Below are 20,223 nucleotides of genomic sequence, written 5' to 3'. Positions count from 1 at the left end.
GTCCCTAGATGTTCTTTTTTTTCAAAATGTGTTTATTTCTTCCTCTATCACTTGCTGTCTCGTAATCAAATTATCTGATATTTGTCTGTTGAATTAGCTATACCCTGACAGCAGTGGCCAGAGTGTGGGATTTTATAGAATAAAGGCCTGGTCAGCCAGGCTGAAAGTTCTAGGTTAATTTCCCCCTACCTGTCATCTCCCTCTGCTTCATCAAACAAAAGTACTTTCATTGTGCTCTGAGTGGTTCCATTGTCACCCCTGGTAGGATGCCTCCTAAAGTATTAAAACGGTGTTAGTCGCTCAGTCGCATCCAACTCTGAGACCAGGCAAGAATACTGGAGTGGGTTGCCATTTCCTTCTCCAGGGCATCTTCCCAACCCAGGGATCAAACCTGTATTTCTTCTGTTTTCTGCACTGGCAGGTGGGTTCTTTACCAGTAACGCCACCTGGGAAGCCCAAGGTATTAAAGGCAGAATGGTTAAAGGTCATGGGGCATCCTGACCCATGGCATCGTTCTGCGTCCCACTCCCCAAACTGCTCATTCTCTGTGATGGAAGCCTCTGAGCACCCTTTCTTTCCCATCCTCAGTTCTTGGGAATATCTAAAGAGGTGAGCGCCTCACCTTACCACTCCCTCCGGGACCCAGGCCTGAACAAGCTCAGGGGCCACAGCCGATTGGAAGCGAACGCACGGGTCTCTCACCTCTCTCTTCCCGCAACCTGGCTCTGGGACCGGTCTGGCTGGTTTCCGACATCTGGGGAATTAACACGTCCCGCCCACCCCTAGCCTCCAGCCGCGCAGGCTCCGCGTCTCCGCCCTTGTTCCCTCGCCGCTTCCAGCTTCTACGCGTGAAAGCCGTTACAAAGGGCTTGAATGAAACGTGTGTGGGTTTAGTGAGTCGTAAGCCACCAGGGGATCCCGTCTCCCCACAAACCAGAACCTCTCGCAGGAGGCTGAGGAGGGGGAGGAGGCGAGGAGCGGAGCACTCGGTTTCGCGGGCGCGCGCCGCGGCTGGAGCGGCGGGGAGAGGCCGGGCCACCTCCCCCCTTTCCAGCCATGCACCGCCTCGCCCGCGGCGGTTCCAGGCACCACAGTCTCCGCCCGGGCTGCGCCCGCCGTCGCCGCAACGAGCTCCTGCGGCCGCTGGCCCCGTCCACCGAAGAGCAGAGCCAGCCCTCCCCACCCCACCTCCACCACCGATTCCCTTCTCCGCGGGGACGCGCCGCCCAGCAGTCCGCGCCGCCCCCTGGTCAACTTTGAGCGAAAGGAGAAACAACTTTGGCAGTGGCCGCGGGTTTCCAAACCCTCGCCTCCCGGTCCGCAGCAGCCTCGCGGGTTGCCGGGGTTAGGTGGGGCAGAGTTTCCCGGGCGCATCTGAGCGGCGTCTGGCAGCTAGCAACCTGTTTCCAGCGAGCGGGAGCGGGACTGTGGCTCCTAGGCATCCGAAGGAGGGCAACTTGTTTTTCTTTCCCTTGAGCGTCCTCGGCTTGCTGCTTGGATAGAGCCGCCTCGAAAGGATGTAAATAGGCGGAGCAACTGTTACCGCGAAGGCAACCACCCCAAAGGCAGGGAGGAGCGCGGGGCTTCGTCAGGGCTTCTCCCAGTCGCAACATTAATCATCAAGCAGGTGTTGGTTGCAAGTTTTCAAGGTCAGCCACTCGGAGCAGCGAGTCCCTCCCTGAACCTTGGGGATACGTAGCGCCCGGGTTCGATCTGACTGAGAAATGCTCAGGACGCCAAACAAGGAAGGATCGTAGAGGGGGAGGGTTGTGACCCCAAGACCCATCCCCCAACATCCCCGTAATCTCCCGTCCCCCGCTGCCGGGGCGGGGGTTAGTATGTGACATGTGCCTAACTCTCAGCGGCAACTTAGGCAGCAGGTGTCGGTCCTAAGCAGGAGCCGCTGCTGCTGGGTGCGCTATCGCCCAGCCATGCGGGCCGCGGGCGCACCTCTCGTCCGCACCTCGCGGCTGCTGGTTCTGCTATTGATCAAGGTTTCCGCTTCTCCTGCCCTCGGGTACGCCCTTGCGCCCAGGAAGGAAAATTGTCTGGGAGAAAGCTGTTCACCTACACTGATTCAGCGTCGCAGCAGGGACGCTTGGGGACCAGGAGATTCTGCAGGAGACCTTCTGCCAACTCGTGCGCCCAGGGAGGAGGAGCAGGAGGCAGTGGTGCGCTCGGCGCCCCCGTGGGACCTACCGGCCGGTCCCGGCGGTGACCCAGGTGTGGGCAGAGGGGCGGAGGCGTCGGCAGCTGAGCCCTCGGGACCTCCGGCTAGGCCACCTGGAGCCTGGAGGTGGAAAGGTGCCCGGGGTCAGGAGCCCCCTGAAACTTTGGGGAGAGGAAACCCCACGGCTCTCCAGTTCTTCCTTCACACCTCAGAGGAGAAGGAGAAGGGTCCCAAAGGCGCTGGCCTTTCTGGGCGTAGCCAGGAGCAGAGTGCGAGGAAGGAACCCGGGGTCAGCGACCTGTACTACTGGCCAAGGAGAGCTGGGAAACTCCAAGGTTCTCACCACGACCCCCAACCCAAGACGGTCCATGCGCCGTCGGGGTACGAAGGGCGGACGATTGCACCCCCTGGCAGGGCGCTGGCTCAGAATGGTTCCTCCCTTGAAGGAGTTCATGAACGCGGGGGTCCCCGGCGGGGGAACAGCACGCACCCACACTTGCGACTGAAGAACCCCTTCTACCCGCTGACCCAGGAGTCGTACGGAGCCTATGCGGTCATGTGTCTGTCCGTGGTGATCTTCGGGACCGGCATCATTGGCAACCTGGCAGTGATGTGTATCGTGTGCCACAACTACTACATGCGAAGCATCTCCAACTCCCTCCTGGCCAACCTGGCCTTCTGGGACTTTCTCATCATCTTCTTCTGCCTTCCGCTGGTCATCTTTCATGAACTGACCAAGAAGTGGCTGCTGGAGGACTTCTCCTGCAAGATCGTGCCCTATATAGAGGTAATGCCGTCCAGGGGGTCTCGAGCTACTGGCTTTATTCGTTTCTGGGATTTATAGTATCAGGACTGCTGCTCCACACACCTACCTGGCTGCTGAACCCCTGCACTTTTCCTGAGTCTCTTCCCCATTTCTCTTGCCAATCCTGTATATACATTGGCATTTATACACTGAGTGTGGGGGGCGGACCTGAGCAGGCTTTGTCCAGTCACCTTCAAACTCATCTGCTCCTGAATTGGGAAATAACTATGATCTCATTATACATAGGATTGTTTAGGTTTTAAATGTATTTCTCTGAATATGGTGTTTTATGGTGGGTGTGTGTGTGTGTGTGTGTGTGTGTGTGTGTGTGTGTGTGTGTGTGTGTGTGTGTATTTGGAGACTGTCAGATTCTAGGGTTAACAAATAATTAGTCTTTGTCATTATTAGACCCTAGCAGAGATAAAGCCCTATATCATTTATCTACTAGGTTTCTAGTGCTCCAATATGATTTATTCCCCAAGAATATCACTAAATTCTTTCCTTCAATATAAAAAAGTGAGTAATACTTTGTTTAAAAGGGGAAATCTACTTTTCTTTGTTTGTCACTTAGTAACTTCCCAAATTAGTTTTAGGGTCTGGCTGTCTGCCATGCTATCCCATCTGAATTCTTACATTCTTATGCCATTTCTGTCCCTCTGTTTTCATTCCTCAATTTTGTAACCATTTTATTCATTTTGTATGAATGACCTTAAGCAAAAATTACACTTTGTACCTCATGGCACAGAATTTACTGAACATTCTCAAAATATATAGTATGTATTTGACATTTGTTAGGGTGTAACAGAGTGACTACTTTTCTAAGACTAGAAAATTTCTTAAGACATAGGGGACACTTAACAGGTTCTGAACTTTGGAAATGAGAATCTTTGAGTAAAATTTTACTGTAACATGCTACAGCTAGTGTCCTTAACCGTTATTATGGTAGTTGGAATTTGCTCTTTAAATGGCTTCTCTTTAAACACCAGCTCTTGGATGGAGCCCAAGTGCTTTGTTGCCAGTTGTGTTTTTAGCCAGCTGGCCCTTGATTTCCTCCATTCAGACTGCCCATTTCATTTATGGAAGCAGAAGAAGAAAAACTAAATATTCCAGAGCCCCTGATCCTGTCTGGCACCAGGGCCAGTGACACTATGTTCAACATTGTGCCGGGGCCCAGAGCTAGGGGAAAAGTAAACATTAAACAGTACCTACTTAGAAAGACCAAGGCAAGAAGCTGTAAATAAGACCCTCTGCTATCCTGGCAGGGATCAGCTGCAGGATCATTGCATGCTTGCTAAATCAGCTGTTGCTGCTTTACCAAGATCTAGGATTTCTCTGTTGCCAAGCTCCAACTAGCTCCGAAACATCTAATTTATTTGGAAGACAGCTCATTTTTGAATTGCAGAGAAGGAAGTTAAATTTATGGAAGAGAATATGTGTCTACCAGTCATCTTTTCAAGGTCAATTTCAATGTAAGGTTTCTCTGATTGTTTAAATAATGCAGAAGAACTTGACATATGCAAAAAAGAGACAAAAGTAAACTAGTAAGTAAATAGGAGAGTTACTTCCAAGAAGAGGAAAGCATATTGGCTTGTTTTAAATGTACTGGACAGGATAAAATCTTCATATAGAAGAGGGAAAACAATAAAGAAGGCAGAAAAAAGAAACTGGGAAAGAAAACAAATACTAAAGTTCTTTAAAAAAAATACACACAAACTTTAAAATAATTTCATTCAAAATCAGAACAAACTAGTCAAATTTTGGTGAGTTTTATGAGACCTATGAGTTTCGAGTGATGGTATTTATTATGTATGTGTTTTAATTTTCTTTCTCTAATTTTCTTTCTAATTCTGAGGATTTTAGAAAATATATATTTTTGCATTTGTATTCAGTTTTTAAATTTAATTCTCATCTCCTGAAGAATAGCAAGTATTTTTATTTTTTACCCTGTATTTTCTCCTTCTTCATAGCCCTTTCTGTTTTTTTAGTTATTGGTACAGAGCTTTTTTTTCCTTTAGAGAAGCAAAGGCTTGAAGCAAAGATTCATTCATTTTTTTCTTGAAAAATTAAACTATAATATACATTTTCACTGTTAGAGTAATGAATAAAGACCTTAAGATTTAGTGTTTCTATACTCATACTTAATCCTGTTCTTCTGAAATAATTCTATAATATTTCATCATTTTCTGTGAAAATGATCACTACTATGATCAGACAGTAGTATTAGCTCCACAGTTCCTGATTATGAGTGCAAGAAATACAATCCAAATTTCAGAATAAAGCATTTCTGCCTCTAAGAGGCATTGCTATTTTCACAGAATTAAGAGGGATCTAATGCCTATTCCATGTTGGGTTTCTTGGAAAAAACGGGGAAGTTGAACTGTGATGCAAATGTCACAAAGACTTCAGCAGACAACATAGGAACTCTAGGGCTAGGATGGTTCTACAGGGATGTCCTGAATGGAGGCCAGAGGACCCAGCCCTTACGGACTGGGTAAGTTGGATGCAAGTTGCTCCCAGGAAGGGGGCATAACCTTGAGCTGGGTGGATCTCTTTGGTCAAGGGCAATCCTATGGAGGAATGCAGCTGAGAGCCATCAACTACCAATAGTCCCAGCAGCTAGGGAAGTCAGCATTTCATTCCTTAACGGACTTTTGGGTGGGAAGCAATCTGTGTGGGAACAATAGCATCCACTACAGTGACCTTTGAATTATCATGTTGAATTAGAACCAGGTAACATTCTAACTGAATCCCCTCATTTTAAAGATGAAACATGACACTCAGAGAAGAGAAATGACCCTCCTAAGTATATACACTAGTCAATGGCAACCAGACCCTTCATCTTAACACTTGATGTTGATATTTGGTTATTAGGCAAAAATCTATGGGGCAAAACAGTGTTGAGTGACTGTTTTCTTTTTCTGCTCCTTGTTATCTTTTAAAAAGACTTTTGAATCCAACAGACAGGAAAAAAACAATAAACCTAGTTGACATCGTTTGTTTTATGATGAAATTTATAGCCTATTATATTTTTAAATTTCATCTTCCATCCCATAAACTGACAGTAAATTCCCTAGTTGGTAGCTCGTTAAATTTTAAAAAGTTGCAATAATGTGGGACAACTGTACTTTTTAATGTGCCAAAGATGATTATCTTAATAATCAAATATACATATATAGGTTGTACTTTATGTTCTTAACAACTACAAAGTGTCTTAGATTGGGGAGCACATTACAAATATCTTTAAAAACCTTTTCCACAATTTGCCCTCATTGTGAATCTTTTTCTTCTTGGCCGCAAGACTCTGAAAATTATTTGATATTTCATCTCCTTTTATTATCTAGATTTGATCCTTTCTTTACTTTTTACTTTTTTATATTTCTTATTTGTTGGCTATTCTTCCTTTTTTTCCCCATCACACACTCTCTATTGATTTATAATGTCTGAGCTGCTATTTTTCTAGTAGTTGTTTTTGCCTTTTTCAATGTGTGTTTTTTTTTTAATTTTCACCACAATTCATTTTGATTGATCTTTACAGATTTTCTCTATCTTCTCTTTTGCCTTCATTGGCTTCTCTACTATAGTTTTTTCTTCTTCAGCTTGAGTATTAACATCATCTTAGGGAGATAGAAGAATTTAGGGGAGAGTTCTGTTTGTATAGAAAAATAGGTATTTCTTCAGCAGAAAGGATAGGTCTTTGCAATTTGCATTCAACTCTTCTTTTTTATTTCAAAGTATTGACATAAAGTTTAAGGAGACACTGAGCTTCCAGAGTCTATCTCTAGAAAGGGAGTTCTATTATAGTTAATGTTACTGTGAGTGGGATCATAGTGGGAACATTTGTAGTTGATAATTTCTCTCTTTCTGTTCCAGGATTATGAAGTCTCTGTGGTCTAGTGATAAGTCCCATAAAGACCAAGGGTAGATGAAATAGTAGGAAAGGGGGACAAGTGAAAAGGAATCTGGGTGGATGGTGGCCATCCTAGCACATAAGTCATTTTAAACTGGTTTATCAGAGAGTCACCAGAAACAAAACAAAACAAAACAAAACAAAACTATACTCCAAGCAATAGTTGTTTGTGGAGAGAGAGTATATGTGTGGCTTGCATATGGAGGTCTGGGTGTGGACTGCAGTAGGAGGATGGCAGAAGAGCTCTCTACCATACCATTCTCTAGGGATCTAACAAATGCTTCAGTTAATTCAGTCGCTCAGTTGTGTCCAATTCTTTGTGACCCCATGGACTGCAGCATGCCAGGCTTCCCTGTCCATCACCAACTCAATGGAGTTTGAGCAATGAAGTTTGCTCAGACTTATGTCCATTGAGTCGGTGATGCCATCCAACCATCTCATCCTCTGTCGTCCCCAGTATTCTTGCCTTGAGAGAACCTCATGAAGAGTATGAAAAGGCAAAAAAAGATATAACAAGTGAGAGTGAAAGAGGAGAGTGAAAAAGTTGGCTTAAAGCTCAACATTCAGAAAACGAAGATCATGGCATCTGGTCCCATCACTTCATGGGAAATAGATGAGGAAATAGTGGAAACAGTGTCAGACTTTATTTTTGGGGGGGCTCCAAAATCATTGAAGATGGTGACTGCAGCCATAAAATTAAAAGACACTTACTCCTTGGAAGAAAAGTTATGACCAACCTAGACAGCATATTCAAAAGCAGAGACATTACTTTGCCAACAAAGGTCCATCTAGTCAAGGCTATGGTTTTTCCAGTGGTCATGTATGGATGTGAAATTTGGACTGTGAGGAAGGCTGAGCACCGAAGAATTGATGCTTTTGAACTGTGGTGTTGGGGAAGACTCTTGAGAGTCCCTTGGACTGTAAGGAGATCCAACCAGTCCATTCTGAAGGAGATCAACCCTCGGTGTTCTTTGGAAGGAATGATGCTAAAAATGATACTGGAACTCCAGCACTTTGGCCACTTTTCATATGAAGAGTTGACTCATTAGAAAAGACTCTGATGCTGGGAGGGATTGGGGGCAGGAGGAGAAGGGGACGACAGAGGATAAGATGGCTGGATGGCATCACTGACTCAATGGACGTGAGTCTGAGTGAACTCCAGGAGTTGGTGATGGACAGGGAGGCCTGGCGTGCTGCAATTCATGGGGTCGCAAAGAGTAGGACATGACTGAGTGACTGAACTGAAAGCCAAATAACTCAGGCATTGAATGTGGCAACTGGAACAGCTCTTTGCTCATTACATGATGAAAGCTGACCAGAGTGAAGTGTATCATCTGATCCAGATCTGCTGCTAAATGTATATTTCTCTTTGGATGTCAGTTGGAGGTTTTGAATAACATGTTGTTTTTTAGTTGCTAAGTTGTGTCTGACTCTTTTGTCAGGCTTCTCTGTCCATGGGATTTCCCAGGCAAGAATACTAGAGTGGGTTGCCATCTCCTTCTCCAGGGCATCTTCCCAACCCGGGGATGGAACCCTCCTCTCCTGCACTGGCAGACGGATTCTTTACCACTGAGCCACCAGGGAAACCATGAGAGAATCCTTGTTGTTGTTGTTCAGTTGCTAAGTCCTGCCTGACTCTTTGTGACCCCATGGACTGTAGCCTGCCAGGCTGTCCTGTTCTTCAAATTTTCCGGGCAAGAATACAGAGTGGGTTGCTATGCCCTTGTCCAGACAATCTTCTTGACCCAGGGATCGAGCTCCCATCTCTTATGTCTGCTGCATTGGCAGGCGTGTTCTTCACCACTAGCGCCACCTGGGAAGCCTTATATTGCCATACAGGTATGCTATTCTACACAAATTTCCCTAGAACTCCTACATTCAAGTACTACCATGCTGATCACAGCAGATAGTAACTTTGCTTGACAAGTGCATTTGATATTGGTTTGTTTAGTTGCTAGGTCATTTCTGACTCTTTGCAACCCCATGGACTGTAGCCCACCAGGCTCCTCTGTCCTCGGGATTTCCCAGGTAAGAATACTGGAGTGGGTTGCCAATGGGCTTCTGTGGTGGCTCAGAGGTAAAGAATCTGCCTGCCAAGGCAGAAGACACAGGTTAGATCTCTGGGTAGGGAATATCCCCTGGAGAAGAATTAGTTATACTGATGGACTTTTAAGTGGAAGAACACAGTTTTGAGAGCCACTTGAAAGTTACTAATAATGTTCTCAGGGAAAATAAACACACTGAATGAGAATGGTACTTAACAAATATTGTATGACTTCCTATTAATCCCATATAATAATTTTCACATTCCCATGTAAGAAAATATTTGGCTGATGACTCCAAAGAGTTAACCAGAAAAGAAAAAAAAAAAACAGTGTGTGCCTATGTATAACTCAATTCATGAACAGTGTATGATGAAGTTTATTGAACTTGGGTTCCACCTGAGAAATGTTGTTCAGTTGCTAAGTCGTGTCTGACTCTTTGTGACCCCATGGACTGCAGCACTCCAGGCTTTCCTGTCCTTTACTGTCTCCCAGAGCTTGCTCAAACTCATGTCCATTGAGTCTGTGATGCCATCCAACCATCTCATCCTTGGTCGTCCCTTCTCCTCCTGCCTTCCATCTTTCCCAGTATCAGGGTCTTTTCCAATAAGTCAGTTCTTCACATCAGGTAGCCAAAGCATTGGAGCTTCAGCATCAGTCCTTCCAATGACTATTCAAGGTTGATTTCTTTAGGATTGACTGGTTGGATCTCCATGCAGTCCAAGGGACTCTCAAGAGTATTTAGCACCACAGTTCAAAAGCATCAATTCTTCAGATGTCAACCTTCTATATGGTCCAACTCTCACATCTGTACATGACTACATACATGTCATAGATTTGACCATATGTACCCTTGTTGGCAAAGTGATGTCTCTGCTTTTTAATACACATGAGGAATGAAAGTTTTATAATAATCAAATGTGAAATTCAAATACTTTCCTTAACGATTGATTATAAGAATGCTTTTCTTTTGTAAAGCTTGCCAATGAAGTAGAAACAAGAATATAGGTTTTTTTTTTTTTACTTGCCTCCTAGAGATATCAGTTGGCTTTCAGCTTTTAAGAATTATACACAAAACACCAGCACCCAATAAGGACTAAAGAGCAGCTTGAATAATTCATTATTTTCTATAGTCCTCTTCCATAGATGTCAGTATTCATTCATTTATTTACTATCCATTCATTCATTAAACATTTACTGGGCTTTTCTTCTATGTTAGGCACTAAGTTAGGAGGGAACAGGACAGAAAGAGAGGAAAAAGTTTCCAGAGTTCAGTAACATAGATGTGTTATTGCTGTTATAGACGAGTAAAACCATGTGCTGTATAGTGTGATAATACTATAAGAGGGGCTTAAACAAGCTGTCATGGAGGTTCAGGAATGGCCCTGGAATCAGTCATCTCACAACTGTTCTTCCTCTCTCCAAAGATGAAAAAACTCAAGTGAAAACTATGTTCCCTTTCATTCTTTTTCAATCATATTCTTACTATTAGTTTTCATAAATATGTATAGCCTAGAGCCATGGTGAAAAGCTACAACTAAAAAACAAGCTTTCTTGTTTTTTCAGTTTGTCCTAGGATATGAGGTGTATGAGATATTTCAGCAGATATGACTGTCCTAGACATTTCATTTAGAATACAGAATTATTCTAAATATCATTAAATGTTAAATTATTATTTGGAAATACAATGCCTGAGATAACCATTTCCGAGTTGGAATTAGTCATCCTTATTAGTCATAAAGACATTAAGTAAATCAAGTTTTAAAATTGTACTTAAATGAATGGTTTATTTAGCAGTGCAGTAGCAGAATGTTAAATGATGTCCTTTTCTTCTGAAAATCTCTTAAACATACCAATTGTTTAACTTGACCTTAGAGGACCTGGGAAGAAAGGCTGACAAGAGAGATACTTTACACCTTATTATCGAGCCAGGGAAAATGGAAGCATGGAGAATTGGAGTCATCCTTCAAACCCACAATCAACTTTAGGGCTTACCCTCAGTTTTTGAGGGCTTTCAAAGTATCTGGTTATATCAACAAAATATCCTTCCACAGCGAAAAAGAAGTAAATATTTATGCGAAAGCAAAATAGATCTGAGCTTCTGAGTCTACCCAAGGCTGAGAAAGTAAGTCTCTGTCTTGTCCTCCACCCTTGTACTACATGGGCCGTGAGAGAAGGGTCCCACCTTTAATAGCGCTTCCTGTGAATTGTAGGCTTTCCCTGGTGGCTCACTGGTAATGAACCGACCTCCAATGCAGGAGACTTGGGTTAGATCCCTGTGTTGGCAAGATCCCTTGGAGAAGGAAATAGCAACCCATTCCAGTATTCTTGCCTGGGAAATCCCATGAACAAACGAGCCTGGCAGGCTACAGTCCTAGGTTTAATGGTATCCCATTGGAAGCACAGGGCTCTGAGTCTGGGATGTGGGCCAAGTGGGGAGAAGAATGCATAGACCACTGTGCATTGAGGTTTGTCCCTGACACTGCACTTCTGCACCCATCCTCCAGGGATCCTCTGTCATTGTTCTTGCCATGAATTGACCTGCCAGGGTCCCATAATTAACCTTGTTGCCAAGACTAACTCTTAGGCATCCTTATGAGAATGGTATTGTTTGTGCCAGAAGAGATGATCTCTTCTAAAATTTCAAGGTGGAGTGGAGAACAGAATTGCTACAACCTCAAATGTGGGCTCTTTCTATTTGCAGAGTTGGTACAGACATTTTCCATAAAACTTCCATAAAAACTGGATATAACCACAGTTTCAGACTTATTCTTGAGATAGAATACTTTCAGCTTGTGAATTTCTGATGGTTTTCAATGTGATCTATCAGCACACTTGAGTGGTTCACAGCATGAATGAAGCCAAGGTCACTGATTTGATCCTAGCCTAGAATGAGTCATTTCAATTAGGTCTATGACTGTACTCGGGGCTGCCATTTTTCACTCCCTTCTCATCACTTCCTGCCTTCAGGGAACTTTCCTCCTACCTCTACTACTTCTCCTTGGTTCAAATTTCTCTCGTATAGGAAAAGCATCTGTTAACTAATTCACAGTAAGATGTGACATTTAGAGATACATATCTTTTATAAGAAGGATGAATGAAGAAAGGGTATTACTTCTTAACCTATTACCCAGAATGGGATTTTGGTTAAGAACAGAGAAATTTTGTCTTTAAATATGGTCTCTCAATGCCATTCAAATCATAATTATCTAACAACAAATGGATGAGGCCAGTTCTGATTTTGTCTTTAGCTTAGGTTCACCACCATGTGCAAGGGATTGCTTGCTGTCCAAGGAGTCCCGTGGACAGCAAGGAGATCAAACCAAGGAAATCAGCCCTGAATATTCATTGGAAGGACTGATGCCAAAACTGAAGCTCCAATACTTTGGCCACCTGATGCGAAGAGCTGACTCGTTGGAAAAGATCCTGATGCTGGGAAAGATTGAGGGCAGAAGAAGGGAGCAACAGAGGATGAGATGGTTGGATGGAATCACAGACTCAATGGACATGAATTTGAGAAAACTCTGAGAGATAGTGAAGGGCAGGGAACCCTGGCATGCTGCAGTCCATGGGGTCACAAAGAGTCATACAGCACTTAGCAACTGAACAACAACAACATGACCATATACAATGGTGCAATGTCATTATTCACAAGGAAAAACAAGTGAAAATTTGTTACTGGTCTTTGGAAACTCATCAGAACCCCTAGATGAAAAACAGAAATTCCAGTTCATTTTAAGACTGATTAGAAACAACATTATAATATTAAGAGTTGAAATCTAGACTTTGGGCTTGTGGGAAATACTACATTTTGAAATGAATTTCTAATTATTGAGAATAAATTTGGAATGCATACATTCCTTAAGAACTGTTGATTCCAATAGATGGCTTGCATTTTAGGACAAATGATGTTAAACTTGCTTCAGTGGCATTTTTTTTTTTTTACCAATAAGCATTGGCATATTTATGTTTAAATTATAACATTTTAGATAAGTTGTAGCAAAATGATTTTTTTTTAACTGCAAAGGAATGTACTTCTACAGAAGTCCAAAGCTGGAATTGTTAGGAATGTCAAGGTAGGAATGATAAAAGTAAAAGGATAAATACAAATTTTAGGATGATATATTGACTTTTAAATAGTCTCTCTCTTTTTTTTTTTCACTGAGTAAGAACATGTTACCAAGTTTAAAAATGAGGGAGTAAAGTTGAGAATGCAGCAGTAATGATAGTTGATACCTTGAAACTTGACTTTCCCTGACACTGGAAATCATGTAAAGATGAAGCAGGCTGGATACAATTGAAATAAATAGATATGTATGATGTGCGGTTGTATCAGATTAAATCTCAGCGATTTTGATAAAAGTAAGAAACCTTCTTTTTGACTGTGGAAGAGTGCCTGTGAATGGCTTTGTTTCATTTCAGAGGCCTGTGCGTCCTTGCCAGGGTTGAGACACATCTCTCCTACTCACTCTGTATTTTGGTTTGGAAACGCTAATACAAGTGTGTCCCTGCCACAGGATCGTGATTAGCATGTACTCCAAAATGAAGACCTTTTGATAAAGGCCATCACATTGATAGTGATGAATAAAGTGGTTTTGAAAAACATGGTTTCTACACTGTTGCTCAAAAGTGTCTCTGGTGGGGAAATTGCCCTGAGAGTTTCAAGGAGATGCATTATGGAAAATGCAAGAGGAAGCCAGAGACGCAAGCTCAAGCCATTTAGAGTTTCACAGGAAACTCTACCCTGTGCTCCTCCTGCTTTTTTCCTGACTGATTGTTAGGTCTCTCACCATGGACTTATAATGGGTTATCATTCATGGCCCAAATGAATGGGTTTTCTTAACAATGATGCCCTTGTTGTGAGGGTTACTTGTGTACAAAGGACAGCCCATAAATAGATGCACTTGTCTTTCTGAGGTAAAATGTAAGTTAGGCGAGAGTACAGTTGTCATGACTTTGGTTAGAAATTTTCCTGTTTTATAAAAATCAGTGTATTCCAGTTGCTTCACTATAGTTAAGCATGTGGTTTCAATGTCATATGAAAGAATTTTTGCTTGGAAGTCCATCAGTCTTTTCTTTCCCCACCAGTGTTATCACTGATGTCTATCAGAGGGCTTAGCAAATATACTATTTATTTGGTATGAGTTAAACTTTCACAGCTTGACTTCATTCGTAAAGGTTTCTTTTTTGCCTGTCTGCAGGAGGCTTCTGAGAAGTGGAGCTATAGCTACCACAGGATTTTCGTAGATGACTGTTTTTCATGACATATCCATGTGCTCTTTCTTCACATCATTTTGAATGAACAGGGATTTAAAACAGTACTAGCTGAAGACAGTACTTTCCTCTCAACTGGATGTTTGTACTGAGTTAGGACCTTAAACGGTAGGGAGAACTCCTGTGCATTGGAACTGCTGCTTTCCGACGTGAGGGTCTCCACACGCCCTGTGTCTCTGCGGTCCCTTGAAGCAACACTGCAGGTGACCGCAGGTGACCACAGCTGCCCCAAGCCTTACTGTTCTAGATGTTGACTGGGCAGCAACATTTGCTGTTGTTCTTCCAGGACACAAAGAAGAGCATAGCATTGCTGGTGGAAGAAAAGATTTCAGAGTTGTTTATTTTAATTCTCTAGTGCCTGTATTTTGATGCCAATCCCCTCAAAATGATATATTTTCCCAAATAGTTAAAGATTTCTGCTTCCAGCTTTCCTTTGATCTTGATTCTCAGAATTAACCATCTTGTCCATTCAAAGTGTTTACACTTCTGCTTTTGTTGATGTTAATTATTCCTCCCGTTGCAGTTTAATTAATAAGAGATTGCATCTCACGCATTCCATCTCTCAGAATATGGCTTCAAAGAACTAACTATCTAAGCTAACGCTTAAAGCTTTACTCCCAAGAGCATATTTCTAGTGATATGGAATTTTAGCAATCAGATATGGTCATTAAATGCAGACAGATCCAGCCTTCATGATACAGTTTTATAATTGTATATAATTGCACCATTCATCTTGGTAGAATTTCTAATGAGCTGTATGTAAACAAGTATATTTAAAAATTGTGATAGAAATCTTTCCATGGCCAAATGTTACCCCAACATTTAGCAATTCTAATTACATGGATAGATTCCATATCTGAGTAAACAGAAATTAGCCCACCACTCCTTGTCCAGCTGATTTTTATCTATGTATTTCTGTGGTATGCAGTTAGTTCTCTACAAAGGTTTACAGCCTCCTGTAAGTAACTTGGGAAAGTACTGAGTGGGGACCTCGTGCCTTTCTCGCTGTTTCACGTCATGTTTCAAGTGCATAAGTGAATTTATAGAAAAATATCTGGAGTAATAACACTGCAGGCAGTGGCAGCAGGAGAGAGTAGCTATCTAGGACTGGCATTTGGGATGCAGTTGCTCTTGGCAACTGCGTGGTTAGTGCTGTCTGTATTTGGGGAGGTGTTTGTCTCAGAGGTTCTTTTAACAACTCTCTGTAGCTCTTGTGACCTTCCTGGATGGTTTACCTCATTTCAGCTGGATCCTAATTGCAGAGAATTTTATCAGAGAGAACAATTTGAAAGTAGAAAGCTAGATGCAGGAATTTCCTGAAATTTGTGTATGACAAGTGAGAAGTTTCCCGTAATCCGTGGTTTGTCAAGAGCTGCTGCTGCTGCTAAGTCACTTCAGTCATGTCCGACTCTGTGAGACCCCAGAGACGGCAGCCCACCAGGCTCCCCCGTCCCTGGGATTCTCCAGGCAAGAACACTGGGGTGGGTTGCCATTTCCTTACAACGTCAAATATATTTGAAATCCTCAGTACTGCAGCTCTCAGGAGTATGGTTGAAGAACTGAGCATCTTCAAATAAAATAAAATGTGGAAGGATTCCTGAGTGAAAAAAATCGAGGCACATGTAAATCCTGCTTAACATCTACCTTAATTTTTTATTTTTTAATCTTGTGGGATGAGTTATCCAAAATCTATAACCCCCCCTTTTTTTTTTGCTTTTTGAAGCAGTGAACATCTTTTCATTGAGAATGAAAATGCAGCAAAGTTTATGGTATCCAAGGAGCTGATAATCTGACACACCTGTTTTATTATCTGTCCACCTACATTCATTTGCTCTTTGCTGTTACCTCACATTAAATGCTTTCTAACAGATTTGAGATAGGCATGCAAATGATAGCTTCTGTAGTAATTGGCTCAGATGTTAAATCTCTAGATTTAAAATGATGGAGATCAATCGGGGAGAAGATACTATCTCTTGTGCGTTGTGTATTCTCTGTAAGTAATGATAGAAAATTACCAAGCAAATAGATTTTGTGAGCCTCTAAGAGACTGCTTCTTCTCAGAGTCTAGTATTTTCATATTGCCAAGTTGTCCTTTTAATAGAAATGTTATTCATAATTTTAAAAGGCTGCAGAGCATAAACTTCTGTAGCTTTGTATTTCTGGACTGACTGTGGAAACAGGGTGACAAGGAAATATGCATATGATTTGCTTCAGTGAAGATGGTGCAGAAAGTCTTGATGAGGACTCTTGTACATTTGATAGCCTGAGAATTTTTTTGTTGTTTGTGCTTTACAATCTTATAGAGAGATGACTCAAAACACTTGCAGAGCTAATATATACATAAAAATTTCCAAAAATCTGTACAAGAAAATACAGCAATTTCCAAATAATACTGTTTGGTGCAGACCTTTAGAAAATGACACATTCTTCTTAGATTTCCAAAATGTGATATTAACAGATTATTGACATAAAACATAATCTGTTCTTAGGACAGTTGCACAGTATGGACTTCAATTTTAGAATTATTTTGAGTCTCTAGCATAAGTGAAAAATATATTTCTATTAAGGTGAACAACTCATTAAGTTGAAAGTTAATTTTAAAAAGGTAAATGTAAAGATGACTCAGGCATATTACATTGATATTTATTTTGATGTTTATGGAAAACTTCATGAAGACTTTGTAGTAAAAGAACTGTGGTTATAAGTTTAACCATGACCTCTTGATTTGCTCTGATATAGACTTTATTATTCCTATTTTCCTTCATTTTTGCTTTTCATACAGCTAACCCCTCATTTTATCTCACTTTCAGACTGTCTCTACCAATAGTTATGAGAATAATCAGGACATGCATGCAGTATCCTTATTTTCCATATGAGAACTAGTAGACACTAATATGTAGTGTATAAGAAGCAAGGCTATTTGCCATTGGAATTCATAGAATCCACAAGGCAAGTTTCTATTTTTCTAGGGAGAGTGACAGCTTAAATGTAGTAGGTAAACAGTTAATGTTTTGAGTGCTGAAATTATTTGGACGAATGGTTTTCCTTTTGTCAACATGGTCCTTTAGAGTCCTAAAAATTTAGACATTCATGTATATTAATTATGTATATATATACACGTTTGTGTGTGTATGTGTGCATGCATGCTAAACCACTTCAGTTGTGTTTGACTCTTTGTGACCCTGTGGATCGTAGCCCGCCAGGCTGCTCTGTCCATAGGGTTCTCCAGGCAAGAATACAATACTGGAGTGGGTTGCCTTGCCCACCTCCAGGGGGTCTTCCCAACCCAGGGATGGAACCACATCTCCTGCATTGACAGGTGGGTTCTTTACCATTAGTGCCACCTGGGATGCCCATTTGAATGTAGGTATTTGGGGTAAACCCCAAAGCAGCCCATTCACTTAAGGGATTTTCTGTTAGTCTCCTGTTTTATCTGAAGGTTCAGGGATAGTTTACCTCCTATCCATTGTCCTTGTTTAAATATATAAATAATGACTTCAGTTATTAAACATTAAATTTATTTCACCCCAACCAGTGGAGTAAATTTGGTGCTCTCAGATGATTACTCTGCTTATCTTGTGACTTTGAGAACTGCCTTACCTCTCTTGGTTGTCTATGACGTAGCTGATCTTTATGCATCCTTCCAGCTTTAATGTTTTTTGGCTCCATGACCCAGAACCACTATATTTCTTCTTCTTCTTTTTCTCCTATTTTTATTTGTTGTCCTTACTATGATTCATCAGAAGTCACCAACAACAGTTACCCATGCCTGATTCCAGGAAATTGTTCTTTTCTTTTGGGGGGTACTTTTCATCCATCTGTATTTATTGCCTAATGTTTTGATCTTTCAGAGATGACCCAGGATAAACATATTCTATCTTCCTTGTGCAGGTTGCTTCTCTGGGAGTCACTACCTTCACTTTATGCGCTCTGTGTATAGACCGCTTCCGGGCGGCCACCAACGTCCAGATGTACTATGAAATGATAGAAAACTGTTCTTCCACAACCGCCAAACTTGCTGTGATATGGGTGGGCGCTCTCCTGCTAGCCCTGCCGGAAGTGGTGCTCCGCCAATTGAGTAAGGAGGATCTGGGCTTGAGCGGGCGAGCGCCTGCCGAGCGCTGCGTCATCAAGATCTCCCCCGACCTCCCTGACACCATCTATGTCTTAGCCCTCACCTACGACAGCGCTAGACTCTGGTGGTATTTCGGCTGTTACTTCTGTTTGCCCACGCTTTTCACCATCACCTGCTCTCTAGTGACTGCAAGGAAAATCCGCAAAGCCGAGAAAGCCTGTACCCGGGGGAATAAGCGACAGATCCAGCTAGAAAGCCAGATGAACTGTACAGTCGTGGCTTTGACCATTTTATATGGATTTTGCATTATTCCTGAAAACATTTGCAACATTGTGACTGCTTACATGGCCACAGGGGTTTCCCAGCAGACAATGGACCTTCTTAATATCATCAGCCAGTTCCTTCTGTTCTTTAAGTCCTGTGTCACCCCTGTCCTCCTCTTCTGTCTCTGCAAACCCTTCAGTCGGGCCTTTATGGACTGCTGCTGCTGCTGTTGTGACGAGTGCATTCAGAAGTCGTCCACGGTGACCAGTGATGACAATGACAACGAATACACCACAGAACTGGAGCTCTCACCTTTCAGTACCATACGCCGGGAAATGTCCACCTTTGCTTCTGTTGGAACTCATTGCTGAAGGAGTGAGCACAGCCTTGGGTTGGCTTAGCTTTCTTTTTCTGTTTGTTTGATTTTCATACCCTGCGAAAGTTTTTACTCCTATTTTTCCTTACTGGGAAAAAAATGCAAAAGAAAAAACAAAGAAGAGAAATATTAACTATTGGTAGAACTGATTTTGCAAATTAATATTTGTGCTTTGAAAAAGAAGTTTATATTTAGTTATTTAAGAAGTATGGGAGGCCCATAATTTTAGATCATTTTATCTGGTATGGTGCTAATATTTTATTTGAAAAAAAGTGACTGCACCTTAATTAATTGCTAACTTACTTTTGTTCTTTTAAAAAATATAATCACTGTATATTGGTTATAGCCATGTGATTTTGTAGGCTATTTTCTGTTTGAGTTGTGATTGAAAGTATATTGTATGTGGTTTTGTGAGAAGAGTTGTAGTTAAGAAGCATTCACCAAGTAGCACCAAATAAATGACACTTTATTCTTTAACCTCATTGTCAATCTACTTTTAACCAAGATTCAATAAATATTTTACTTGCCTTAAATACATAATTACTGGTTTTATGCACGATTTAAAATCGACCTTATAGTTTTATAAATTCTATTTTCCTTTAAGGCTTCTCTGATAGCTCAGTTGGTAAAGAATCCGCCTGTAATGCAGGAGACCCCAGTTTGATTCCTGGGTCGGGACAATCCCCTGGAGAAGGGATAGGCTACCCACTCCAATATTCTTGGGCTTCCCTTGTGACTCAGCTGGTAAAGAATTCGCCTGCAATGTGGGAGACCTGGATTCGATTCCTGGGTTGGGAAGATCCTCTGGAGAAGGAAAAGGCTACCCACTCCAGCATCCTGACCTAGAGAATTCCCTGGACTCTATAGTCCATGGGCTTGCAAAGAATTGGGCACGATTGAGTGACTTTCACGCAGTTGACTCTTTTCCTTTAAGACTGGAAACAACTATGTTACAAAGAAATTTCCCTAACAGTACTATTTATATGTATGATTCATAAAACTATATTATGTGTTTCAAAAATGTATTTTTAATATTCAGATAGAGATGCAAATTACTTCCAAATATTTATAAAATATGAATAAATAGCAGAGTAGGAAGAAACTACTTAAAAAAAAATTTTACCTCTTAACCAGCACATAGAGTTACAGGTTTTCCCATGAGGAATTATGAGTGGAACCAAAGATGAAAACACAATGCATTTGTCCTCTATTTCATCTAAACACTGACCTCTGAAGCACCATGAATTCTATGTGAAGCACTTTGAATTCTTATTTTTCTCCTTTTAAAAAATGAACTTGGTTAAATCTAT

At 41.9% G+C, this 20,223-nt stretch overlaps 1 protein-coding gene across 1 annotated transcript; it reads left to right on the top strand.

The window, feature by feature from the left end:
* Positions 1–1,871: 1,871 nt before the first annotated feature.
* On the top strand, positions 1,872–19,448 carry GPR37 (G protein-coupled receptor 37). Its single transcript, XM_004008030.6, has 2 exons — positions 1,872–2,957; positions 18,090–19,448. Exons 1-2 carry the CDS (start codon positions 1,932–1,934, stop codon positions 18,906–18,908), a joined length of 1,845 nt encoding a protein of 614 aa, XP_004008079.3. The 5' UTR covers positions 1,872–1,931; the 3' UTR covers positions 18,909–19,448.
* Positions 19,449–20,223: the final 775 nt, after the last annotated feature.

The sequence above is a fragment of the Ovis aries genome, chromosome 4 (assembly GCF_016772045.2).
Source record: "Ovis aries strain OAR_USU_Benz2616 breed Rambouillet chromosome 4, ARS-UI_Ramb_v3.0, whole genome shotgun sequence".
NCBI lineage: Eukaryota > Metazoa > Chordata > Mammalia > Artiodactyla > Bovidae > Ovis > Ovis aries.
Note: the sequence above shows the minus strand (reverse complement) of the source record. Positions and strands in the feature narration are given on the sequence as shown.